Source organism: Megalobrama amblycephala, linkage group LG16, assembly GCF_018812025.1.
Source record: "Megalobrama amblycephala isolate DHTTF-2021 linkage group LG16, ASM1881202v1, whole genome shotgun sequence".
NCBI classification, from domain to species: Eukaryota; Metazoa; Chordata; class Actinopteri; order Cypriniformes; family Xenocyprididae; genus Megalobrama; species Megalobrama amblycephala.
Window position 1 is genome coordinate 27,661,938 of NC_063059.1, and position 27,332 is coordinate 27,689,269.

Sequence of the window (27,332 nt, forward strand, 5' to 3'; positions counted from 1 at the left end):
ATCGTAGTTTTGTATTGTTTGTAGTGTGATCAGCGTTTGCATAAGTAGTAGATGTGTTGGGGAAGTAACACGTAACATTTTAATTACATTTTGCTAAAATGAACAAAATGACTCGAAAAAAGATTCGTTCATTTTGCTGAACGAGACTCAAAAGTCTGAGTCGGTAAAATGATCCGAACTTCCCATCACTAATTTAAAGGGGCCGCACGCTTAATCGGTGCATATGTAATAATGGCTCAAAATAGGCAGTTAAAAAAATTAATAAAAAAAAATCTATGGGGTATTTTGAGCTGAAACTACACAGACACGTTCAGTTGACACCATAGATTTATATTACATCTTTTGAAAAGGGGTTCTAGGGCACCTTTAACAGTTCAACAACTCATTCGTGGTGCCATTAAGAAAATATTTATTTTTTATTTTTATATTTTGAATTTTGAATTGCATTTAAAATAGATCTGTTGTGCTTTTAATCTGTTAAAAAAAAGAAAGAAAAAAAGAAAGACAATACTGAAATCAAGGGTCAAGAATCACCTACACCCACTCAGTCAGAGCGAGATGTTTGTTTATTTGCAATCGTTTGACGTCTTCTAATGTGGTGTCTGAAAAGATTTTATCATTAAAATCTGTCAAGCAAATAAATGAGCAATTAAATTTTACTTTTACTTGAGATTTTACACCATGATTAAGATTTTACCATGTTTATTTTTATGCCTGACTTATAATGTTAGTAAAAATATTGTTTGTAACATTGGGATGGATATGCAGATCGGCAGGTGCACAGGAAAAGCACAAGATTTAGCAAACTTCCCAAATTATTATTGTGAGTTCTTCTGGTTTTTAGAAATAATAGCTTGTCTTTTCCTGATTACCTGGCTGTGATGGGATGAGTGAAGTTTCTGACCTTTCAGTGACTTTGGGTAAAGTGATTTGTTATTGATATTTGTTCATATTTTTCATAATTTGGTTGTTGTTTGTTGATGCTGTTCAGTTAATAATGAAGAACAAAAATATATATTCCAGAGCACAAGGACCTACAGTGGATATAAATTGTCCTTTTATAGTGTGTCAAGACAAGATAAAAAAACTGAGCTGAGATAAGATTTTAAAAAAATCACAAGATAAATAATAATAATCTCATCTGATTCTCAAAATGTTGCCATAGCATGTAAATGCTACACATTCATCAATTCAACCAGCTCACCATAATGTGTTTTCATCACTTTTATTAAGCATATGCATTGTGAATTGAATAGTCAAGGATTGGCAATGATGGATTGAAAATAATTTTGTCCAGGATAAAGAATAAACATTATAATATTAAACATTAGAGTGTTCAAACATCTTTATCCAAGCTGAACTACAAGGCGACACACTTCAGCAGCTTCATTCACAGTGGAAGGAGTACTCGGCCTCTGACTGATCACCTGAAGGAAAAGGAAGATGTTCACATTCATACAACAATAGAAACCTGTACATGGAATAAATCTGAATAAACACTGTGCATCACATGATCAAAACATTCAACATTGGCATATTAAATCTTACTTGTTTGGTAGTAATCGTACACTTTGACCACAGCTGGCTTGAGATTCTTCACCTGAAGAACCTGTTTCATTTGTAGCTGGTAATTCATTGGAATGTTTTGTGGGATCTGCAGGAGGAAACAAACTCATCAGTCATGGACATTATGGATAAAGTGTTTTTGAATCGACCTAATGACATAAAATCATATGAATGTTGCTGTTCTCTCACCTCCTTCAAATAAACAATGACATGATCATCTTTAGAATCGACCCGTTCCACAAGTGATGCGTATGTTGCAGAAGAAGTTCCAAGCTGTGGAGAAAAAGTGTTGGTTAATTTCTAAATAGTGAACTCTGGAAATGTTAAATTTTGTGATGAATCACTCAAATGCACCATTGATGTATCAGCTGTGAATCCAGATAAGAGTTTAATATCCACAATGACCATGTTAGTTCTTTCCTGCAGACCATCATATCTGGAAAAGAGCAAATGAAAAGGTATGGTTCTTAAATTCCTCATACTGTAAATTTACAAATAAGCGAGCACAAAAGCCAGAATAATTAACAAGACACATGCAGAGATTTTACACTCAAATTATGTGTCAATGATAAAAAAAAAATCTTGTTTCTCAAGTTAGTGTTTAGTGTTGCAGTTTTAACTACTGAGATATGTCATTTCAGTTTATATTGCTTTTGTGTTTATTAAGATGTTAAAAATATTCAGTAAAGATTTATTTGTTAGTTAACGGGTAACACTTTAGAATACTGATCCTTCATTAATGAATAACTATACAGGAACAAATGAGTAATGCCTTATTAACACTAGTAACTACTATTAACTAACAAGAAACTCTGATTAATGAATTAGTAAGTAATAGTGCTTAGTTGAAGGTGGTAGTTCAATATTAGCAAATCAGTAACTACTGTTTTTTCATTCCTCCCAGAAAACTACTAAGAACTACTAGATACAGGTTCATAATTAACATGAATGATGCATAATGCATCATTACTTAAACCTCAAAAATTTACAATGACTTACTAGAGAGTTATCATGTTTCTCACTGTAGAATACTGATCCAAATAATTAGTAATTCCTTCTGATGGATTTGGTAATACTTCAGTCATTACTAGTGGGTTACCATGATCTTCACTTTAGAATTAAATAATGCATTGTTAATAATGCATTACTCATTAATGTGTAAACAATGCATTATTCATTTGTTCCTGTGTAGATATTCATTAATGAAAGACCAGTATTCTATAGTGTTACCAGTTAAATTTAAGTCATAATCATGCTCAAGTCTTTTGACTGGAATACAAATTTTCTTACTTGACAGTGAAGTTCAAAATGAAATTTTGTCCCAATGATTTGCAATCTCCCTCAATCTTAGCTTCAATGCTCAATGTTTTAGCTCCAGTAGGAGTGGGAATGTTGTAGAACTGAGCCATCTGAGAGAATCAACACAAACAAAAACACATTCATAAATCATCTCACAGCAGAATAACCATAAAATGCCAAGAGAGAAAGTGAGTGTGAGTAAATGAAGCTGGACACACTACAGACCTGCACAGACACACAGGTCGAGCCCTTCACTTCAATGCTGTATTTGGCTGGAACGTTCTGCAGCTGCTTCTCCTGGTACAGTAACTTGTTGTCCTGATTGACCTCAAAGTGGTGAGAGTCTCCTGCTGACTGTACAGTCACTGTGCTGGAGCCGTCAGAGCTGAACACTTTGGTGGCGTACAAAGACAGAGCCTGAAGAGCCACCACTGTGTCCTGGGAAATAAATGAGTTCAGTAATGTCACTTTTACTCATTCACACCAGCACATTCAACAATAATGTGTTTTATTGGAGTAGTTTGAGTAACCTGTGTGGAGGAGAATCCTCCATAGGCATTCTGCTGCTTCACAAGCCAGCTGACAATCCTGTTAGCATAGCCCAGATCAGCTGTCGTGACTGAATCTGCAGTGAGAACAGCTAGCAGCACATATGAGCTGATCTCCACTGCCAGAGAATCAGAGTCATCAGCAGATGCAGACTGAGACCAGTGGAGAAGAGACCCTTAATGACAAAAGACACAAGAGTAACTCAATGAGCATGACAAAAAACAATAGTACTGTCATAAATGATGACAGAAAGTCATCAGAAACAAACCTCTTACCATCTGAAATAGCAACATCCTCCAGTTTCTTGAAAAGCTGCTGTCGAGTGTCCGTGTCTCTAGCCAGACTGAAAGTGTAGGTGAGCAGAGCAGTGGTGTAAATGTTTTTGACATCCTCAATGACGGACCTCAAGCATGACAAACCTTTACTGACGACAGGATCCTGTGACAAAAACAGAGAAACAGACGCTGTGAGTGTCATTTTTCTATGAGTTTATATTGTGTTTCCTGTAGATGAACTTACAGTGACTGGAGTTTCCAGTTCAAGCAATGATGCAGTAATGTAGGCAGTCATGGTCACATTATCATTCACTCCACCCTGGAATATATGGGAAATAAATTATAAATAAAGCACTCAAACTAAAGAGTTAGTTCACCCAAAAATGAAAATTATGTCATTTATTACTCACCCTCATGTCATTCTACACCCTTAAGTCCTTCATTCATCTTCGGAACACAAATTAAGATGTTTTTAAGATAAAAAATGTGACTACAGTGGTTCTACCTTAATATTATAAAGCGACAAGAATACTTTTTGTGCGCCAAAATAACGACTTTTCAAAAATATCAAGTGATGGCCGATTTCAAAACACTTCTTCAAAGATTTACGAATCTTTTGTTTCGAATCAGTGGTTCGGAGCACCAAAGTCACGTGATTTCAGTAAACGAGGCTTCATTAAGTCATAAGTGTTTAGAAAAATCCAATAGTTCATGTGACTTTGGCAGTTTGATATGCGATTCGAACCACTGATTCAAAACAAAAGACTCATAAAGCTTCAAAGCAGTGTTTTGAAATTGGCCATCATATTGTTGAAAAGTTATTGTATTGTTTTTTTGGTGCACAACATGTATTCTCGTCGCTTTATAATATTAAGGTTGAACAACTGTACTCACATGAACTGTTTTAAATATGTTTTTAGTAGCTTTCTGGGCATCTGAAAGTGTTAATTATCTTGCTGTCAACAAAGGCATCACTAAGCCATCAGATTTTATCAAAAATATCTTAATTTGAGTTCTGAAGATGAACGAAGGTCTTACAGGTGTGGAACGACATGAGGGTGAGTAATTAATGACAGAATTAAAATTTTGAGGTGAACTAACCCTTTAAAGGAAAGTTTATCTAGACAAACTTGATGTTGGTTTAAGAGAGTCTAAATATTTTACCAAAAAAAAAAAAAAAAAGGTTTTCTAAACAGTTACCAGGCCATTTCTAGGTGGTTGCTATGGTGTTCTGGATAGACAGAGAGAGAGAGATACAGAGATAGAAGTTGACAGACCTTCATTCTGTTGTTGAACAGTCTTCCCTGTTGGATGAAACAGCCATCTGAATCCCGTCTGTTTATCAACCATTCCTTTGCACTCTGAATAATTTCGGGATCAATAAATATGTATTTCTGTGCTCTGCCAAAAGACCTCAGGACAAAAGCAGTCAACCTGGTGGTGTGGAAGATATAATTCAAAAACTTTCATCAGGTGTTTCAATGAATTCCATCCATCATCAATCGCAAAACAAATAACTGAATTTAGAGACACATTTTTAAATGTGTTTTTTGTATCCTCTCAGGTTTATAATTGTAGATTACCTTGATATTATTTCTGATTAACAAAAGTAATAGTGAAAATATATTTACCATGTATTCCCATCACCATAACCAAATGTGCTGTATGATCCATCAAAATGCTTGTAGTTCATTTGTCTCTGGTATCCTGTTTAGTGTGATAATGGTTAACACTTCAACAGTTTGTTTGGGTAAATTCAATGTGTCTGATGATTCAGCTTTACTGAATGATATTCAGGTGTGTTGAAAAATGTATAATTTGATATCAAACCATCTCAGTATTTTCTTATTCTTAGTATTTTCTTGAAATGATTTATGTCTCTCACCGCTCTTCAGGAAGCCGGTGGCTCTCTCTCGGATGGCTGAGGTGAGCTGCTCCGTGTTCTCCAGATACTGCAGAATGTAAATATTGGGAGAAAGAACAGCCATGTTTTGTTCTCCACAGCCGTACGGCATCCGTAATAATCCGTGAAGATTCCTCAGTGCCCGACCCAACATGTCTCCTATAAACCATACACAAGTTAAAATATATTTTATAATCCAAACCCAATCTCCTAATTTCTGCTTGTATTTGTAAATGTTACCAATGACTGAAACAGTGGATCTGGCTGATCCCTCTATCACATCTTTAGGAAGAGTCAGAGCCACTTCCTCTGAGAGAATGTCACCTATGAACCAGAGAGACAGAAACACACATCAGTGATCAGATGAGTAACACTATAAAATTAACATTCTAATATCATCTGTGCAGTCCCAATAATAATAATAATATAATCACAAGCAGGAATTATTGAGATTCACACATTTTGGAAAATGGGAGAAAATAGCCACAATTCAGCAGAGACATATGAGAATAGTTTGGATACTGTATATTTTAGCTCCCTCTACTGGTACTCAAATTTGGTGTGTCCTCAAAATGTTCAATATGCAATGTGTACTAATTTTGATGAAGTTGGAGTTTGTGTTTAGAATATAAAGACCCAATTAGTCTTTACAGACTGTATGACAAACATATTGATGAGTCAGAAAACCCCCAAAACTGAACAAAAGCAAAAGGGTTCCATCATCATCAATGCTTGTACACCAAAATTGATGAAATATTTGCAGACAAACCCTTTGGACACAATAACCAGCTGTGGGTCTTTGTCTTTTCAGTTCCTTCCGCCTGCAGAATGAAACAATAAAATCCACATATCATACTGATATAAGCAGCATTATGATCATGAGTAAATGATGTCTGAAATCTGTTTGACGTGCGCTGACCTGTACAAGCAGACTTCGTGTGACCGTGTCAATGCGTCCTCTCTCTGGGACGCTCACAATCTCATTGTCACACACAGTCTGGGACGCCTCTGCCTCCGCACTGACTGTAATATTCAAGACTCCTACAACACAAGACATGTACGTGAAGATACAACAGACACAAACACTGAGAAACAATGATTCAGACTGGAAAACTCACCAAGAACAGAAGGAGTGAGGATCCATTTAAAGGTTTTTCTTCCATTAGCACATAGACAGGATGAATACTGATCATCAGAGGAGGCTTTGAGAGTGTAGTCTGAGGAAGGAGCTGGAGTCACTTTAACCTGTCAATCAACCACACATGATTAGTGGCATATTTGATATGATTTGATAAGACTGGGTGTGAAATCTCACCATGATGCACTTGGACAGATAGTTGAAGACAGTGGCCTTCAGCTCAAAGATCTCCCCACGGATGATGGAGTAAGGCAGAGAGAGCTCCAGGAAGAAGGGCTGGAAAACTGTCAGCTGAGCAGGAGGAGCCAGACCCAGACCTTCAGAGGACAGACAGAAGGCCTCCGTCTCCCAAGAAGTGATGGTGTCAGGAACCGTGACAGGAACCTGAACTGATCCAGAGTCCCTGTGGAGGAATTACAACAATAGGTATATCTGATTCTGTCTTGGGCATTTTTCTTGTAATAACATTCAGCACACACAGAATCTGCAAAGCAAGCAAGGTATTTTCTGTCCTGTGGGTGTGAGGGGAGATGATGTATTAAAGATAAGTAATCAGATAAATATGATGGTAAATGTACTGATGATGCTTCACATACCCCACTTCAGCAAGTTGCCAGATCCACGTTTCTGGAAAGACGGTCCGAATCGTCTTTGCTGGAGAATCTCTGTCGGTGTTATCAAAATCACTAATTTGTGACATCACTGCTACTGGAACATGTTGATACATCACTGGGAAAAAAAAGTGTTATTTTGTAATTTTAAGTGATATATATGTGAACAGCATGTCAATATAACCAATTATATACTCTAAAAAATCAAAAGTTGAGAAAACTTAAAAGTTTAAGGCAACAAACTTCAGCAGATTTTTTAGTTCTCAACTTCTTGTATTCAGTTTATACAACAAAAAGTTGAGAAAACTCAAAAATCTCCAACAAAAACAAGTTGAGAAAACTCAGAAATCTGCTGAAGTTTGTTGCCTTAAACTTTTAAGTTCTCAACTTTTGATTTTTTACAGTGTAGTATATACAGTCATAAGTTAACATCAAACAGAAGGCAGATCATCATTTTAATACACATTATTTTATTTTGATATACAGATTTATTTTAGCGTTGTCAGAGTGTTCTAGTTTTAGTTTATTAGTTTTTATTCAGGGGTCAAGCCCTAAAACGACTGTTGTATTATGGAGCTGGAAATATGACAAAATGATTTGAATTTGAATTGTGTAAATTTGAATTATAGACAAGTGTCATTTAACAGAATTGAATATTAAGTGCCATTTTATATAGTTTTGAATTTGAATTTTTTAAAACTTGAATCCTGGACATTTGATATTTAACGAAACAGAATTTTTGTTATGGCATAATTTTCTACATTTGTATTTTCAAAATATTCACTTCTTTAAAATGCAATTTTTCTCTTATTTTAATTGGATAAATGGAGGGAAGATAATGTGCCATTACTTGTTCTGTGTTTCAACTCACACACCTCAATGGTTTCCTCTAAACACACTGGATTGGTGTGATGGCTTTGGTAGGATAAATTATTACGACACACTTTCACCCATGATTTACCAGGTACAGGATGTCCGTAAGTTTATCTGTGAAAAAGGTACAAACAACTGATCTACAGCCCAGGGTTGAGTAAAGCAACTAATATATTAGGGTGGGGGTTACGGTATCTGAGCCCAGAGTAAAAAAAAAAAAAAAGAACACAATTAACAATTAAATCAAAATAACTTAATTGTGCTAAGAATGGAAGAACACACTTCTCTCTAGGAAATAAAATAAACTACTCACTTTTTGCAAACCTCAATTATCAGTTTCTCTTCTTCAATACTTACTTCATTTGGGCTTTTTACAGTAAAGTTTTATCTGCTTCGCAATAAAAATAATATGTCTTCACCGTGTGAAAAGGGTTCATTGCATCAGCCAAATCCAGCAGTAAATATTTTAAGTAAATGTTACTTAAATAGTATGTTGGAAATGCACATGTTTTTAAAGCCTTGTCTAGATTACTCAGGATAAGACGTGCAATATGTAATTATACAAAACATGTTTTTGCTACAAATCCAAATTAAGAGAGCTACTCAAATTATCCAAGTAATTTTTTTTTGTTACACTTACAGTCTCAATTATTCATCTTTATCAGTGTTCTTTCAACTTAATTTTGATTTAAAATTCATCATTCAAGGAACATTGATTTGTAACATTCCAAGAACATAAAAATGTCTAGTTTCCTTAATGTTAGTAGAATGTTATATAAAGGTTAGTTTGATATTCGTGAAACATTCTTTCAGTGTTCCTGAAACACTCCAAAAACAGCATTACCAGCTTCACTTATTACTAACCAGATTAACTTTATTTCTGTCAGACGTCTACAGAGGTTCTCACTGAGAATTAGCAGAGGTTTAGATGTTGATGTCTTATTGAAAATGTTATAAAAATGTACAGTTTTTTGAATTTTAGAACAATGAATTTGGTGTTTCGAATTAGTTCTTCATGTTAAAAATGTGAAGCTGTATATTAAGAAGTGAATATTTGCAGTCTAAGAATTCAGAACAAAAAATACACTGTTTGAAAATACATATGTAGTGCCACATAATACATGTATGCCATAAAAAATTTCAATTTTGTTAAATATCAAATGTCCAGGATTCAAGTTTAAAAAAATTCAAAGTCAGACAGCTGCCTTCTAACAATCAGAATCCTTAGAAATGCTTTGAACAACGCAGAATGTCAGTGGAGAAAGGCATATATAGTTCATCATAACATCGTAATATTCATCATACACCTGCCATATTGCTAAATCTACCCAATTTTTCATATCAACAGAAAAATATACCGGCATAACCAGGGACGGACTGGGACTAAAAAACGGCCCTGGACTTTGACTAGGCCCGGCCCAAAGCAATCGGCGTGCGGAAACTCGACAACAACAACAATAACGCCTGGCATGAGTGTCACAAGACTGTGGCTCATGATACTATACCATCCAAATTATAGCAATAGCACTGATGTTGACTAGATGTTGTGTTAAAAGCATATTACTCTAGTTTAACTTGAATACTCGTATAGCAGGGGTCTCAAACTCAAATTGTCGGGGGGCCGTTTCTGTGATTGACACCTCATAGGAGGGCCATATTAACATTCAAGCGCAAGAAAGCGCAACATTTCAGAAAATTTACTTTCCTTTGCATTATTTCTCATTTACTTCAAATTTCATTAGGCCTACTAAAATATTTTTATACCTATACTATAAATATCTTATTTACCATACTAAATGTAAACAGCAATGTCTCTCTCATTGTTACAGAGTGTAATATAATTATATAATACTATTACTAATATAATACTACTAATAAAATAATATAATACTACTAATATAATACTATTAATTGCAATAGTCTGGTGCGACTTCTCACATCCAACAAGGTGCATGGAATAAAAAAAAATAGTATTTTAGGAACAAAACCAGCAACACTTGTGGCATGGAGGGATCAGAAATAAACAAAAAACTGGAGCTATATATCAACTTTATTTTGCCAAAAAATAAAAATCTCTCATTGTTAGATACATTATTACTTTTTAATATCTAGTGGAAGTATTTTCCCTTTCTTTATGTTAGCTTAAATGACATTAAAATTTTGCACTGAACAACACTGTACTGAACAAATACAATCCCTGAATACATCTGTACACTCTTCTGTTTCTTGACAGACACCTGCAGCGCTTCTGCTCACACAGCTGAGACACATTTGACCAAGATGCCGTTTGAGCATCGGTAACGTTTAATGGTTGCATCGGACGCGTTTTGGTGGTTTAAATCAACGTTCGTGACTTAAAGTCGAGTGCTTTTACTGTAATTTAGGCAAACGCGCTCATAATAGAAGCGATTGAGAGCGCGGCTCATGGTTGCACAGCAACGACAGACGCCACTAGAGCGAAAGCGCATTGGAAAGAAGGAGAATGCGGCGCGGCCGCTTATGTGACGCGATATGTGAATGTCCCTTTGAACGGCGACTTTTTCTTTGCATATCAGACAGGTAGCAACTACTCTTCCACTTCTTCTTCTCCTTATTTGGTGGCCACGGCCAGTGCAGCTGGCATTCAACTTAATGGTGCATTGCTGCCACCTACAGTACTGGAGTGTGAAACAGATTAGTGGGGGAAAAAACAGGTGATGACTGCATGTGTGGCGGGTGGTGGGCCGGCCCGCCGGCCGTCCTGGAGTACCGGCCGTTCTGTGATTCTCCAGATCACACAGATGGCCAGTCCGCCCCTGGGCATAACCTTGTTTTGAGACTCCCTTGCGTGGTCAGGTAATGATATGCTAAAGCCCGCTGGCACGTTGACGTGATTGGTTACAAGGTAGTTTGTAATGTCTCCTCCTTCAAATTTTACCCAATTCTTATGAAAATTGTCTCAGATGATCTTTGGACAGATCAGCACAGAAATGACTGAACAGAATTTTTTTATTCATCTTTGTTCAAAAGCTACGATGTTGTGAACTTAACAATGAACCTAAAATTGGTTCAGAGGCTGTATCGGCCAAACTTTGATCAATCGAAATGAAAATTGGTAAGTTTCATCAGAACCATTATCTGATGGTCCATGCCAAATTTGGGAACAGCACCACCTACAGGTCATGAGATATGAAAATGGCTATTTTTTAAAATCAGAAAATCATGATCTTGGTGTCTATGGATTCCTTGTGTCATGCAGACGCCGAGGAAACCGATCGGATAAAACATCAGTCAGCCATTTTGTCATAAATTGCAATATCTTTTAAACGATTTAACGTATAATCACAAAATTGGGTAGGGATCATCGACAGCATGTCCTGAAGGTGCATCAGAAGTTTGAGCACAGCTCCACCTAGTGTTCCAGACATATAAGGATTTTTGCAAAAATGTTTATAACTTGAAAACATTGTCCAATTTTCTGTCATTTTGTTACCTGATTTATGTTGATTCTGACAATGTGTCATATGTCATTTTCCCTCAGTGTGCCTGCCCGCCATATTGAAGTAAATGAAAAACATTTTTTTTGCTGCTCCGCCTACAAATTTTGTCCAATTTTGTCCAAAATCTGATCAGATTATCTTTGGACTGAGTCACACAGAAATGATAGAACGGATATTTTATATTTGTTGACTTACGCTAGTTAGTTTAGCATGCTATCCAGTTGCTATTCTTTCTATTGTCACTCTTCATCTTTCAGGTAAACCATAAGTTACATTACCATTAAGTTAATCTGGTTAATTTGGTTAATATGCTAAGTAATGCCCTTTTTTTTTTTAACTCATTCTCACACAGAAGTGGTGCAAAAGTTGCTTCTTTTCCAGACATTGTCTCTTTCTGAGAATGATCTCATCTGAACTTATTAAATATAACATGCACTGCATTTATATACAAAATCTGCATTTTGGGTTTATCCTCGCTTGAAGCACTGAACCCCAGCAGTACACTCTCAGAAAATAAAGTACAAAATTGTACCTTTAGGGGTACAATGATACAAAGGTACAAATTTGTACCCTTGTGATTTGTACCTTAAGAGACCAGTTTTGTACCTTTGGAGACAATTTTGTACCTTTATTTAACAGTACAAAAATTGACCCTTCAAAATTGGCTTTGACAGCGTACAATCATTGACTATAATGAGATATATATATATTTTACACACACACACGCTGAATTAAAATCAGAATTTATTAAATCCTTTTCATTTTCACATTTTACAACATTTCATTTTAAACATTCCATATGAGGCCATCTTGCCGGGTGTTAAAAATGAACACTGAAGCAGTGTTAAAGTTAATGAGATAATTGATTGATGATTGAGTGATGATTGACAATTAGTGGAGACACCTGATGTTAATAAGCAGAATCATTGAAGAAACAACAAGAGAAAAAGAGAGAGACACAACAACTACAACTGACTTCCAGCCATTAAACATTACACTTATTATTAACCAGTTTGATCTTATTTCTGTCATACATCAACAAACGTTCTTATTGAGAATTAACAGATGTTTAGATGTTAATGTTTTAACGAAAGTTTAGTTTGAAGTCACCATGATGGTGAAAAGCATTTCCTTTAGTTGGGCTCTTGACTCTATTTATTTACATTAGTTTATCTCTGGCTGCTCCAACTTTGTGTTTGTAGAGCACATTTGTTATGGCCAGAAAAGCTATGATCTGAGCTAAATGTGATCAATTTAGGTTAACAATGCTTTGGGAAGCGCAGTCATAATGGTTGTGTTTTCTCATTGTGAAATGGGCAGATTCATTGGTGACATCCAAATCCAGTATTAACCAGTGATATAGATGTTATATTATTTCTTTATAGTAAATCTGTTACCGCTTGAGATCCAGCAGAGCTTTTATAATCTGAAGGGTTTTTTTTTTTAAACACACACAGACATCAAGAATCAGCATATGACCCTCAACAATGGTGACAATCAAACAAAGTGCTTCATGTTGCAGTGCATGATGGGAGCCACCAATCAAAACTCATCCATGGCTCCCATCATGCATTGCTGCATGAATAAATCATGCAGCTGAATTGTCCTGTAAATTGCGTAGATTGTTCATGTTTGCTTTTATTTTTCTGTTGTTTTGTTGTGACAGTAGCTTGTTTTGTGATGTTCAGAGTTGATCTGTTTGTCAGTATTTTGTATTTATTTATCGTCACCGTTCTTGAGAATCATATGCTGATTCTTGATGTCTGTGTGTGTTTAAACACTGATGCTTCAGTGCATAATGTATTATTCTTAAAAAAAGTAAAATCACAGGACTACAATCATTAATACTAAAGCTACACAGCAAGCACACGGTCAGAGATTAAGACTCTAAACTACATCAGGCCATTGCATGATGATAAAATCATTATATTATATGGTGACCATAACAAATGTGCTTTACAAACACAAAGTTGGAGCAGCCAGAGAAAAATTAATAATAAAAGGTAAAGAGACAAGAGCCCAACTAAAGCAAATGCTAACCTCTTTTATGGTGACTTGAAATGAAACGTCCAATAAAACATTAACACTTTTTTTCTCTCTTTCCTTCAATGATTCTGCTAATTTACATCAGGTGTCTCCACTAATTGTCAATCATCACTCAATCATCAATCAATTATCTCATTAACTTTAACACTGCTTCAGTGTTCATTTTTAACACCCGGCAAGATGGACTCATATGGAATGTTTAAAAACGTGTTTTAAATGAAATGTTGTAAAATGTGAAAATGAAAAGGATTTAATAAATTCTGATTTTAATTCAGCGTGTGTGTGTAAAATATATATATCTCATTATAGTCAACAATTGTACGCTGGTCAAAGCCAATTTTGTCCCCTTTTTGAAGGGTCAATTTTTGTACTGTTAAAGGTACAAAATTGGTCTCTTAAGGTACAAATCATAAGGGTACAGCCCCAGTGACAAGCCATTGTACCCCTAAAGGTACAATTTTGTACTTTATTTTCTGAGAGTGTAGGTGAAAACATGTCGTCCGAGTGGCACACAGCGATAAGCAACAAGCATGTGATCTAAAGGTTGTGGGTTTAATTCCTGCCAGGTACAGCTTTATGAAAGTGTGTGTAATGTTGTTACTTTGATTCATTTTGAGTTCATTCTCACCTTTACTTCTGAAATCAGTTTTTTATGCACATTCTATTTCTGCTGTTTTGCCCTGTATTGTTGCTTGCAGCTATTTTAGTTTTGGACTTTAAGACTGCCAACATTAATACATTAATTTTAATTTAGTTTTAAGTTATATAGTTAAGTTAAGTTTTTGTTACCCATAATAACACTGATTTAAAGTTAACTAATAAACGCAAAAAAAAAAAAAAAAAACGCCAACAACATACTTTTTCTACTACATCACTATAATTGTAAAATTGTAAAAATTGTTTAATTACAAATTAAACAAATTACAAATTGAACATATTTTATTTAAATATATATATATATATATATATATATATATATATATATATATATATATATATATCATAAACACCTACAGTACATACCTTAGATTGCAATAACAGTACATGTACCTATGTCATGGTATCGGTGATACATCAAGCCTCTGTATGACAGACACTGAGGGACTCGCACAACCAAATTTGTTGCCATCTTCAATCCCACTCTCTGTCAAATGGAAATTCAACTTACTTTTAATTGTCAGCATAATCAAGAAGACGTTTTTATGCATTTATTTACTCTTACTCATTTACTTTATATATATATTTATATATATACATATATGTGATCAGATATGGTACTGCATGTGCAATATACTGCAGATATATTTACTCATGCAGCATAAACACACATATATGGAGAAATGTATAATTAATATATTTCTTGTATTTATTTACATTATAAATGTTTCATGCTTTTTAAGCTAGTTAAGAAAAGTACAAGAACACCAGCATGTACTAATGAGTCTAACAAAGAAACTATCACTGTGCTGTAAAAAGCATAGCCATTACTTTTTAAATAAAGTAATTACAATAATAATTGTTTCTGGCCAATCATTAACCTAACCACAGACTCTACTCTTCAGCACAATGGTAACCCCAAAAACTCAGACATACCAGAAAAACTTTTAAATTCCAAAATAATAAAACATTAAACACTAGTATATCTCCTCCATAATTAATATTGAGCAAAACACATGAAATAACATTTCATTTTAGCATTTACTCTCCTTTAACAGTTGGAAGCAAAGCATGTTGGGAACTAGAAATCTGTTGTAACCACTGATTGTAACTCATTCAGTGAATGTGTGTATAAATGTGTGTACATACAATCAAATCTATATGGGAACATGTATGTGTAATATATGTATACAATAAAGGATTAAACTTTATGAACAGTACATGTAATGCTATTTTTGCCTTTATTTCTAAATATTTTATGTGTATCAATACATAGCCATACATGGTCAATGCATATATTGCAGTATATTGAAAAATATAAACACTAGTTTCCCCATATATGGAAATGCATTATGTAATGTATTATGCATTATATATTGCAGTATATTCCCGAATATTTTTGTTCCATAAGGGATCTTCTGCCAATCATTATCTACTGCACTGCCACACATATAATCCACCTGTTACCTTTAAGGATTCATAGGCGTTATCTGTCGGCACAGCTCGACGGGGTCTCACATGCAGACACTCCCGCTCATCTTCAACAGCATAAGGATAATCTGACCCCGATTGCACTGGCAGCAGGTTGAAGAGCTGTGACATGTTCACACACTATCAGTATGATTTCTAAATAATTCAAGTATTTTCCAACAAAACTTTAATTCCATTTTGGTAAGAAAGAATGAAGATTATAGTTAAATCTCCTGAGATTGGGATGTCAGTTTAAACAGTGATGGATCATAGCAGTAATAACGAAAAACTGTTATCACTTGATTCACACTGTAGATTCCCACTATGAAGACACATTTAATCAATACTAAATCTTAAAGCATCTACACACCTTGTCAGTATCCAGGCGTTCTCCTGACTTCAGGATCAGGACGCTCTGATCTACAGCACTGAGGCCGCACAGTGAACCAGGCTGAGCTGAGAGCTGGAGAGTGTTTTTCTCACCAGGAACTGCTTTAGCAGGAGAAAACTGCAGAGACACCTGTGACATACAGTCAATAGAGTTTATTTTAGAATTGAGTCAGTAATACAGTTTAAAGAGGCTCATTTCTAAAGCTAAAATACAGACCTTGTTTTTGAAACACTTTTCAGTGTCGAAATTTTTGCTACTAGCAACAACATTTTCACTGGGCAGAACACAGTACACCAGAATCTGCATTACTGGAGCCAGATCTGCACTAATAGACAGTTTGAATGACATTGTGTCACTTGCTACTCCATTAGAAGATTTCACTTCAACCTTCTCATATCCATGATGAACGATCACTCCTCTGGACAAGACCTGAAACAGACAGATGACAAACATCGATAACAAACTGACTAATGTAAACAATTACTGTTTACATTAAAAATTTAAAAATTAAGTCATCACTTTAATAATGTACATACTGCACATGTTCTCACCATATAGACAATATCCGTTTTGAAGTCTTCAATTGTCTCTCCAACAAAATAATACTTGATGGTGGCTGTAAACTCAGAGTCACACTTTAATGGTTGCTCAGTATTCTCTATAATCAGTTCACTTAGTGTTGGATTGTATGGAGCGGCAGGCTGGAGGAGCTGAACTATTTTTTCATCCGCAGAGATGTAAGGCTTGTTGCGGCTATAACGGACCTCTTGATAGAAACTTGCCTGGATAACAAAGAATGAAAAAAAAATAACTCATGCAATTAAACTCTTCAGGGAACACAAAAGTAAACTAATTGAATACAAACTCTCTTACAATCAGATTAATATCACTTTTAGAATGACTGGATGTATTAATAGAGAAGCTGGCCAGTCCATCGCTGTCTGTAGTGAGATTTAGGAGCAGTTTTGGGGACCAACTGTGACCCTCCATTAGATAAACCTCTTTGTTTTGAATCGGTGCGCCCTTGAAATTTGAGAGTTTGATCTGTTGAAAATATGATTTTAAAGGAATAAATTAAGGAATAATTCTGTACATATCAATGGTGTTAAACAGAGACAAACTCATTTTAGACTCACTTTTCCTTCTATAACTGATCCATGTTCATATGTTTTGGGCAGGTCAGTAAATGTGACTTTACCAATTTCATAAGTGAGAGATACAGATTCAGATTTGGTCATGGTGATCTCTGTAAATAGTAAAAACACCAAAATAAATATTTATTCAAATAAAAGTAAAACATCAAAAATGAGAAACTCAAGAAATGTATGTAACGTGGATCTGATCAAATCCAACAGCTCACCTGTTCCTTCTTCTGTAACCATTGCCTCAACATCAAGAGAATTCTGAAGCCTGTCCTTTAGTGTGGCGTTCAGAAAGACTGATGCATCTAAGGTATGGACGGCACAGCCTGTCTTTTTTATCTAATTATAATGAATGAACACAAACATAGCATATTAACTAAAGAGTGGTTTAACTGGATAAATGGAGGAAAGATAAAGTGCCATTACTTGTACTGTGTTTCAACTCACACACCTCAATGGTTTCCTCTAAACACACTGGACTGGTGTGATGTCTTTGGTAGGACAAGTTTTTACGACATACTTTCACCCATGATTTACCAGGTACAGGCTGTCCGTAAGTGTATCTGTGAAAAAGGTACAAGCTAATGATCTACAGCCCAGGGTTCAATTCAGCAACTATATTAGGAAGAGGGTTACAGTAATTAACTGACCCCAGAGTTAAAAAAAAAATAAAAAAGAAGAAGAAGAAGAAGAAGAAGAAGAAGAAGAAGAAGCAAAACAATTAAATCAAAGTAACTTAATGGTGCCAAGAATGGAAGAACACACTGCTCTCTTAGTGCAGGAAATAAAATAAAGCACTCACTTTCCGCAAACCTCAATTATCAGTTCCTCTTCTTCAACGCTGACTTTATTTGGGCTTTTTACAGTAACTTCAAACTTAGGCAAAACTAGAAGCCAGAAATTAGAGTTATTAGTAGTCAAATAAGATATTAATATACAAACATATAATTGAAATTCTTCCCATGCAACACTGCAATCGTTTGTTGACTTACCATATTTTTTCACCTCAAAATTATGTGAGATCATCCTGTCACTAATAAAAGCCTTCAGTTTGTACATGCCTTGATGGGCCTCTGGGTTTAATTCATAAGAACGCTGCAAAATCCATCTTGTTGAAGAAACATTTGTCCATTGACCAATCCGGTTACCTTGACTGTCCTGTTTAAAACCAAAGACACAGTTCAGATATTTAGTTACAGTCAGCTACACATATCCTGACCATCAATGAAGAAATGTTTAATTAGCCTTCTGAAAACACATTAATTGCAAACATAACAGATTTTCTATAGTGTTAATAAGATTTAAAAGGTGTGTTTGTTGTGACTGTACAGAAGGTTTTGTGTTCTTACCTCAAGAACCACTGAACTATACTGTAAAAGAGCAAATAGTAATTAAAGATTAAAAGCCATGTTTATTTATTAAATGTCTATTTATCAATGCAAGAGAAAACACACATCAGACCTGCTGATCAAGGGGTGCAAAGTTTGTATCCATGGTAACAACTCTGAAGTTCACTGTAAAATATAAATGTGTATTTCAAAAAAATAACACTTACAGTCAGTATTTCACTCATGCAAATGAGCGCACTGTGTGTGAACGTAACAGTATTAAGGGTGAAATACAGGGTTAACGATTGTATTCTGCTGCTGTGTGAACATGTCTTTTGAGCCAAATTCAACTGTCACAGTAGCCTGCTTTAGCCGTCATTTTACAAAACAATCTTTCCAGTTTGCATCAGCTGACCAGTTAGAATTAAGTAGGCCTATACCAGACAACTATTATCACATGTAATGATCTATAGCAGGAGTTTCAAACTCCCGGAGGGGCCACAGAGTTCTTTTTCTAACTTCGCTCTGTGTTTCACTATGGGATATCGCTTTGGGCGTGACCAACTACGGAAGCTCCAATGACACCACGTCTGTCCTTGACAGACAGGTCGATCTGAGATCAGGCTCCATCCCACCTATATCACTCAGGTCGACCCCTATCGAGATCATTTGTGCTTTCTTCCTGTGAGGGACTACAAGCTCTCTCAGCACATCTGACGTCGTTGCTGATTTCGCTAAACTGTTCATCAGGCAGACCGCCATTGGATTACGCCACCGAACGCGACATCAGTGGATTGGATTGGATTGTGTTGAGTGACATCGTAAATTCTGAATAGTGTCCACGTCAAGGCGAGCTATTCTGTTTAGACTACATCGTATTAAGTTACGATCTTCAGTGGCGTCAAGCCAACTTCAGGTTTACGCATTAAGGCGAGACGTTGGAAGGGATAACTACCCGACGATAACCTTTTTCACTCTTCAGCCATCATGTCGACGGTCATTACCCCCGCCAAAGGGAATGAGTCGAAGAGCAGAGAGGCTGCATCCCGCCCGTGTCCATCGTCATGTGGAGCAACCATCTCGCGCAGGGACCCTCACCCAATGTGCATCGTGTGTATGGGCCCAAAACACACTCAAACGTCGCTTGCGGACACACAAACATGTGTTCACTGAGCATCATACGTGAGCTACCACGAGCTGGGCGGACATAATGGAAGCCGAATCCCCGGATATGCCTCCTCTGTTCGAGGGCCTTCTCGCACAGGAGGAAGAACCGGTTGACGAGGACGCAGAGGGCGATGCCAACTCTGACCTCCTCGACTTAAACATGGATGATGAGGAAGAGGAAGATAATTCTCCATTCCCTATCCCACAGTCTAGACCCCCCAGCACGACTGACTGAGCCTCACAGGCAGACAGTAACCTGCATGAGGTGTGTAAACGAGCCGCGGCGAAACTGGGTCTAGCTTGGCCCGCAGCACAAGATGCGGAAGGAGAAGAGAGAGACCTTTACGACGGGAAAAGGCTGCCGCCTGCTCAACCTGCAGCGAGACAACTCCTGCCCGCTGTGCCTGCTTGCATGAAGGAAATGTCTTGCCATTGGTGCAGCCCCTTTAAGAGCAAGCTCCCGGCCAAAGGATGTTCTAAGCTGGAGATTCAGGGGATGGGAGAGCTGGGGCTGGCCGGACTCCCAGCGATAGAGTCTTCAGTGGCCTATCATCTCCACCCGAATGGGCGCTCTATTTCTGCCTCATCTCAAATTTCGTTGCCGAGCAAGATGGAACGCTTAACCGCGTCCGTCTATCAGAGGATGTATAAGTACGCGGCGCAATCAGTGTGCTCACTGAACGCAGTGACTTTATTGTCAGTGTATCAAGCTGAGATTTTGGAGGAGATGGGGCGACAGCTTGACACAGGAGTACCGAACCCAGCACTCTGGGACGAAATATGTGTGGTGAACGATTTAATTCTCCGCTCTTCGCATGGAGCGGTTCAGGGCTGTGGCCGCGTGATGGGTCTGGCCGTGTCAGGTGAGAGAGCGTTATGGCTAAACCTGTCAGGATTGGGTGACGCTCTGAAAGTGGAGGTGATGGACGCAGCGTACGATCCAACTAAAGGTCTGTTCGGTCCAGCTCTCGAGAAAATGAGAGAAATCAGCTCCCTCAGGAAACAAGAGGATGAAACTTTTAATCTCTGTTTACCACGCAAGCAAACACCGCGTCCACCCTCTCAGCCAGCGCGACAGGGCTTTGCAGTGGCCGCTGCAGCGAGAGGGAGACAGACGGGGGCATTCATTTGCGGCTGCGGCGGCTAGGAACCGCCCACCCCACCCCGAGGAACGGAAGAAGAAGGGTGCGACCTGACACTAAAACGTTCCCCTTCACTTCTCTCTCCGCCTGCAAAGAGAAGGAAGGTTTCCAGCCCTGCGGTTCTAAGTTCGGTAAGGGCTGTTTCTGTATGTTCTCCTCATGTTCAGAGAATAGAGGAAGATGTTCATCAGTGTCACCAAGCACTCACACGGTGTGTTCAAACACCCACTGTTTCAGGGGAATACATAATAAAGAATGCACTATCGCAGCCAAGCCACGAGCTAAGGGCGATATGCTCCCCAAACATAAAACACACAATAAATGTTTCACTATCGCAGCCAGGCAGACTGCCAAGGGCAATAGGTTGCAAAAAATCCAAAATAAAATGTGCCCCCCTAGTTTCACCACAGGAGGGAGCACCTGCTTCTCCGGTGGTAGCCAACGCAGAGACTGTTATGACGTCATCAACACGCACCCACGAGGGAGAAGTATACAGGTGGACTCTCTCGGCCCGCATACTCAATTGGTGCGCATGCACTGCTCACCCGTGGGTTTTAAACACAGTTCTACGGGGATACAGACTTCAATTTGCCATGAAACCACCCAAATTCAATGGTATAATAGCCTCTGTGGCCGAGGGAGAGTCGGCTCGCGTCTTGATGGCCGAGATCGACACTCTTTTAAACAAACAAACGATCAAAGTGGTGCCAAAGGAGGTAAGCTGTCAAGGCTTTTATTCCTGTTACTTTGTGATTCCAAAGAAAGGGAGCACGTGTCTGCTTTCTATATTAGACCTCCGTGTGTTAAACAAGCACCTACGAAAGTATACATTCAAAATGTTGACACACAAAACGCTTTGTCAGTCCATCCGCCAGGGCGATTGGTTTGTGACGATCGATCTGTCAGACGCATATTTTCACATAGACGTTTACCCGTCTCACAGGAAATATCTCAGGTTTACATTCCGAGACACTGCTTACGAGTTTCAAACTATGTCGTTCGGTCTATCTTTAGTGCCGAGAACTTTTACCAAATGTGTGGAAGCAGCACTTTTTCCGTTGAGGAACAACGGAATAAGAATATTGTCTTACATAGACGATTATCTGATATGCTCCTCGTCAAAGGAGCAAGCGGTCAGAGACACAGGAAGGGTGTTAATGCATCTCAGCAGCTTGGGATTCAGAATAAACATGAAAAAGAGCCGCTTAGAGCCCGCGCAATGCACAGAATATCTGGGGCTCAGAATAAACTCTCTCTCTTACCGAGTCAATCTGACAGAGGGGAGAATCACGTCGTTCACTCAGTGTCTCTCCCGTTTTCAAACGGGGAAAGTAGTCCCGTTCAGACTGTGCTTACAGATGCTGGGTTTAATGGCTTCAGTGATTTCGGTAGTACATTTAGGACTTCTCATGATGAGAGACTTTCAGCGCTGGGTCGTGCATCTACGTCTGTGTTCCTGGCGACATCTCAGTCGACCGGTGAGAATAACTCATATGTGTGTCAGAGCGCTCAGACATTGGAAAAGCCCCGCGACACTCAGAACGGGGATTCCCTTGGGGGCGGTGTCGTCGAGAGTTACTATGACGACGGACGCGTCAAAGGGCTGGGGAGCAACTCTGATGGGCAGAGCGGTGAACGGTGTGTGGCCTCCACAGCTCATTCACAAGCATATAAATTACCTGGAGTTGCTGGCAGTGTTTCTAGCACTGCAACATTTTCTGAGCTTCATCAGGGGCCAACATGTTTTAGTGAAAACAGACAATTCTACAGTGGTTGCATATATCAACCGGCAGGGAGGCACATGCTCTCTTCAGCTGCATCAGTTAGCGAAAAGGTTGATCGTGTGGTGCAACACAAGGCTTTTATCAAGGGATATTGAACAGGGGAGCAGATTTATTGTCCAGAGGAAATCCTCTGTACGGGGAGTGGAAGCTTCATCCCCAGGTAGTGAAGCAGATATGGCAGAAGTACGGTCAGGCTGCCGTAGATATCTTCGCCTCCCAGGAAAACACTCAATGTCCTCTGTATTTCTCTCTAGCAGACGAAAATGCACCATTGGGTGTGGATGCTCCAGCCCACCCATGGCCAAACGTCCTGCTGTATGCTTTTCCTCCTCTGAGCCTGATTTCACCCACACTGGCCAGAGTGAGGGAAACGGGTTTGTCACTGATAATAATAGCTCCACGTTGGACATCCAGACATTGGGTGGCCGAGATAGTTCAGCTACTGGCAGGTCAGCCGTGGCCCCTTCCTCCCTGGAGGGACCTCCTGTCTCCAGTGCTCAGTGAGGGACATATTATGTTTTCTCCAGGATCTGCTAGATAAAGGGAAGGCTTTTTCTACCCTGAAGGTATATTTAGCAGCTATTTCTGCTTGTCATGTTGGTTTTGGTGACAAGACAGCGGGTCAGCACCCCTTAATAAGTCGTTTTATGAAAGGGGCACGCCGTAAGAGGCCAGTGGCCAGACAGATGGTCCCTTTGTGGGATTTGTCATTGGTTTTAGAGGCCCTTTCTCAACACCCATTTGAGCCATTAGAGGGCGTTGGGTTGAAGTTTCTCTCTCTTAAGACAGCACTGCTTGTAGCACTGGTGACTGCTAAGCGTGTGAGTGACTTACAGGCCCTGTCTATCAGCCCGTCTTGTTTACAGTTTTCTCCAGGGTTTACAAAGGTTTCTTTTCAACCTAACCCTGCTTTTGTACCCAAAGTAGTGGACTCTTCTTATAGATGTCCAACTACAGAGCTTACAGCTTTTCACCCTCCTCCTCTCTCTTCTCCGGAGGAGGGGAGGTTGAATGCATTATGTCCAGTACGGGCGTTTCGTGTGTACGTGGAGAGAACAGCAGGTTTCAGAAGGAATGACCAGCTGTTTGTGTCTTGGGCTACTCCTCGTAAAGGGAAACCTTTGTCGCGTCAGCGGCTGTCCCATTGGATTGTAGATGCTATATCTCTAGCATATAAATGCAGAGGATCTCAACCTCCTGAAGGCTTAAGGGCCCACTCCACTAGGGCAATGGCCACATCATGGGCCTTACTTAGTGGAGTTTCGGTTCAGGATATCTGTGCGGCGGAAAGTTGGGCTACGCCGCACACCTTTGTGCGGTTCTATAGACTAAATGTGTCAGAGCCATCTGTAGCACATGCGGTGCTAGGAGCCAGTGGCTTGGGACCCACATAATCGTTATGTATAGCATGTTGTGCAATCCGGGAGTGGTCTATATCTCCCATAGTGAAACACAGAGCGAAGTTAGAAAAATAACGATGGGTTACTTAACGTAATCCCGGGTTCTTTGATAACAGAGTGAGGTGTTTCACCAACACTTCCCTCCTTGCACAGGAACGGGAAGAAATCTCTCTATAATGATCTCAATAGGGGTCGACCTGAGTGATATAGGTGGGACGGAGCCTGATCTCAGATCGACCTGTCTGTCAGGGACAGACATGGTGTCATTGGAGCTTCCGTAGTTAGTCATGCCCAAAGCGATATCCCATAGTGAAACACCTCACTCTGTTATCAAAGAACCTGGGATTACGTTAAGTAACCCATCGTTTAGGGACCATTTATACAACACCTCTTTCAGAAAAAAAATTATGCATTTTGGCTGTTCATTTACATGACAGTCATCCTTATCTGCTTTCCTTATCTTTTCTTCTGCACACCATTTTTGTTTACAAGTTTGTAAATCCATTGAACTGTTTACTTCATACTCTTTTACAATCTGCTGGTTTGTGCAACATTTGTCATTTTTGACCTATGGTGCTACATCAGCTTATTGCATGATATTAACATGCTTTACTTGATGTATTTATGTTATATCAGCTGTGATCAGGGTTTAGATGTCAGTGACACCAGCATTATTTACTGAGGTTTAGCCTTTGAAACATTCACAGCTCACCTGTCTGTCCTGGAAGATAGATGGGCTTATCAGTCTGGATAAAGGTCAGAGGATGGTAAGGCTTGAACATGACTTTTCTCTCTTCAGTCATCTTGAAAGTCTCTCCCTGAAGTTCGACATTCATTTTCTGCACTGATTCTTCTTTGACCAGAGGAGCCTGATGAGAAATAATTTGCTTTCACAACCTGCCATCACAAAAACTAGATGCATTATGATGAAAATGTAATAATATATTCATAATAATGTGCTAATGGCAGACCTTGAAGTTAAAGCAGCGATGAAACTCTTCCTCAGCTTTCTCCTGCAGCAGTAAAGTGCTCTGGTCACCATGAACCAGATGAATGTTCATGACAAGGCTTTCATTGGGCTTGAGAAGACTTGCACAGAGTTTGGCCTCAGAGCCCGACTCAATCACTGCTGGAAACGTCACCATGAAAGATCTGTCCAGAGACAATGATCATACAATATTTTTTGAGATAGATAGGTTAGATACACTTAAAAATTAAGTGGGGGTGAAAATCAATACAGTTAATTTGCTATTGATCAACTGAGAAGTGTGAATACAAGAGCAAACTGTGTAATGAAGTCTGGTGACTTTATTACTTTTCATGTTTATTCAGAACAATATTGCCCTTAAAAATACACTGTCATTAATTATGAATGATCTTATACATGCCTTAAAAGGTGATAAAGAGGATTTTTTCGTCAACTGAGAATCCAAACACTGTTAGTGAGTTTTTGAAATGAGCGCATGCGTAAGAACAGCCCCCCTCCTTCACAGCTCATTTCAAAGGAACGCCTCCCAAAACTCGTGCACGAGTATTGGAAAAACAAGTGTTTACCATTGGCATTCGCTGTGTCGTGTTAGTGGAATTATTATGTCGGACTCACCGCAGGTAACTCATAATCTGCAGTTGTTATTCCTGTCTCCTGACAAAAACATTGCAAGCAGCGCCACGCTCGTCTCTCACAAGGAATGTCACGGCAGTGATTGACAAGCCGGAGGGCCAATCGTTTACTCGATGATCGCGATTGATGAACGATTGGTTGATAAGCGATAAGGCCCTACCTCGTGCACAGATGATGTATATTAATATTATTACTTTCAGTGCACCTAATAAATAGTCTTTTATCAGTTAGTAAAGACAGTTTCAAGTAATATTGCAAAAATGTATAAAACAAAACATCCTATTTAGCACCTTTAAATTGTCTTTCAAACAGCAAACCTCTACTGTGCAAAACAGATCAGTTAAATAAATACAGGAGAAATAATCAAGACTTATTTTACACAATGACTAATGATATGATCATTTATCACACTTAGATTCATTGTTAGTAGTTTATTTTGGTACCGGAACATTAAATGAAATTTACTGGAATAATTTTGCTATTCAAACAAACACAATAGTGAATAACTGCCTTCCTCAGTAGAAATTAAAAAATATATATAAAAAAAACTTACGGCCTTGATGTTTGTCCATTAACACTGATCAGGAGGAAAGAGAGCAGAAGGAGCTCTTTCCAACAGCAGCTGAAATTCAGAGCCATGATGACGAGCGATCATCCAGGTCATGAGATGAACTGGACCGTCTCTTTTAAAGGGACTCTCATGCTAAAGGAGGTCCTTCAAAACATTTGTATTGATCATCTGATTAATGATTCATCTATGTAGGCAATGCAGTTCAAAAACCTGTGCTAATATGCAGTTTGTTGGTTTGTCCAAAAATTAATTTGTGATGAGTTCAAGTGGGCTCAGTTCAAGTAAAGACATACAAAAGCTTTACTCTTGCACACATTAGAATTAACATTCAGTTCATTATGAATGTTCCTGACCACATAATTCAGAGTTGAACTTAAAGGTTGCATGTTGGAATATTCAAGCATTTAAATATTCTAAATAGTCATTTTATTTGCAGAGATGCATGAGACGTTATGAACTTCAGTTCTTAGTAGTCAATAACATGCAAGAAATCAGCTTCTTTAAAGTACATATAAGTGTACATGAGATCTTCTGAAAACAAACTCCTACTCTTATCCTTATCTACAGTGAAATGGTCAGCTACTGACCTTTAACTCTGTGTAGACAAATAGTGGGCCAAGACAACTGATAATACATCAAACTGAGTGGGAGAGATACTGTAAGCTGCTGTTTGTATTTGTAAGTTCTCTGTCTACTGCCTACACAATACGACTAAACATGACTACTGAAAGTCACCTAAAATCTGTTTTGAAAAATTAAATATGCTGCTACCTGAGATTATATGCTATAATTACTTCTCGTCCTAAACAGATGTTCAGTGTCATAGGTTTCATATGTATTTATATTTCAAGACATAATATTAAATATTTCTGAAGTAAATGTTAATTATTATAGCATCGTTTGTTATGTCATTATCTTTA

At 38.2% G+C, this 27,332-nt stretch overlaps 1 protein-coding gene across 1 annotated transcript; it reads right to left on the minus strand.

Annotated features, from left to right (window-relative positions):
* Window positions 1-1,209: 1,209 nt before the first annotated feature.
* On the minus strand, window positions 1,210-26,544 carry LOC125249202 (alpha-2-macroglobulin-like). Its single transcript, XM_048161435.1, has 34 exons — window positions 26,395-26,544; window positions 25,192-25,372; window positions 24,933-25,089; window positions 18,861-18,913; window positions 18,749-18,769; window positions 18,392-18,557; window positions 18,202-18,286; window positions 17,851-17,962; window positions 17,618-17,738; window positions 17,394-17,503; window positions 17,131-17,301; window positions 16,809-17,039; window positions 16,474-16,686; window positions 16,237-16,386; window positions 15,864-15,989; window positions 14,790-14,883; window positions 7,327-7,459; window positions 6,908-7,133; window positions 6,711-6,837; window positions 6,512-6,633; window positions 6,362-6,413; window positions 5,833-5,916; window positions 5,575-5,751; window positions 5,321-5,396; window positions 4,967-5,123; window positions 3,934-4,008; window positions 3,690-3,852; window positions 3,396-3,589; window positions 3,091-3,303; window positions 2,857-2,975; window positions 1,921-2,002; window positions 1,756-1,839; window positions 1,549-1,654; window positions 1,210-1,427 (listed from the first exon to the last, which is right to left on the minus strand). Exons 1-34 carry the CDS (start codon window positions 26,478-26,480, stop codon window positions 1,387-1,389), a joined length of 4,308 nt encoding a protein of 1,435 aa, XP_048017392.1. The 5' UTR covers window positions 26,481-26,544; the 3' UTR covers window positions 1,210-1,386.
* Window positions 26,545-27,332: the final 788 nt, after the last annotated feature.

Bases quoted from the DNA above. Each gene is read 5' to 3' on its own strand.
- LOC125249202 (XM_048161435.1), bottom strand. From the start codon at position 26,480: ATGGCTCTGAATTTCAGCTGCTGTTGGAAAGAGCTCCTTCTGCTCTCT. The intron at 6,414-6,511 runs GTCAGCGCACGT...TTCATTCTGCAG, and splicing joins CACGAAGTCTGCTTGTACAG to GCGGAAGGAACTGAAAAGAC. The intron at 1,655-1,755 runs GTGAGAGAACAG...TTCCTCCTGCAG, and splicing joins TCATTGTTTATTTGAAGGAG to ATCCCACAAAACATTCCAAT.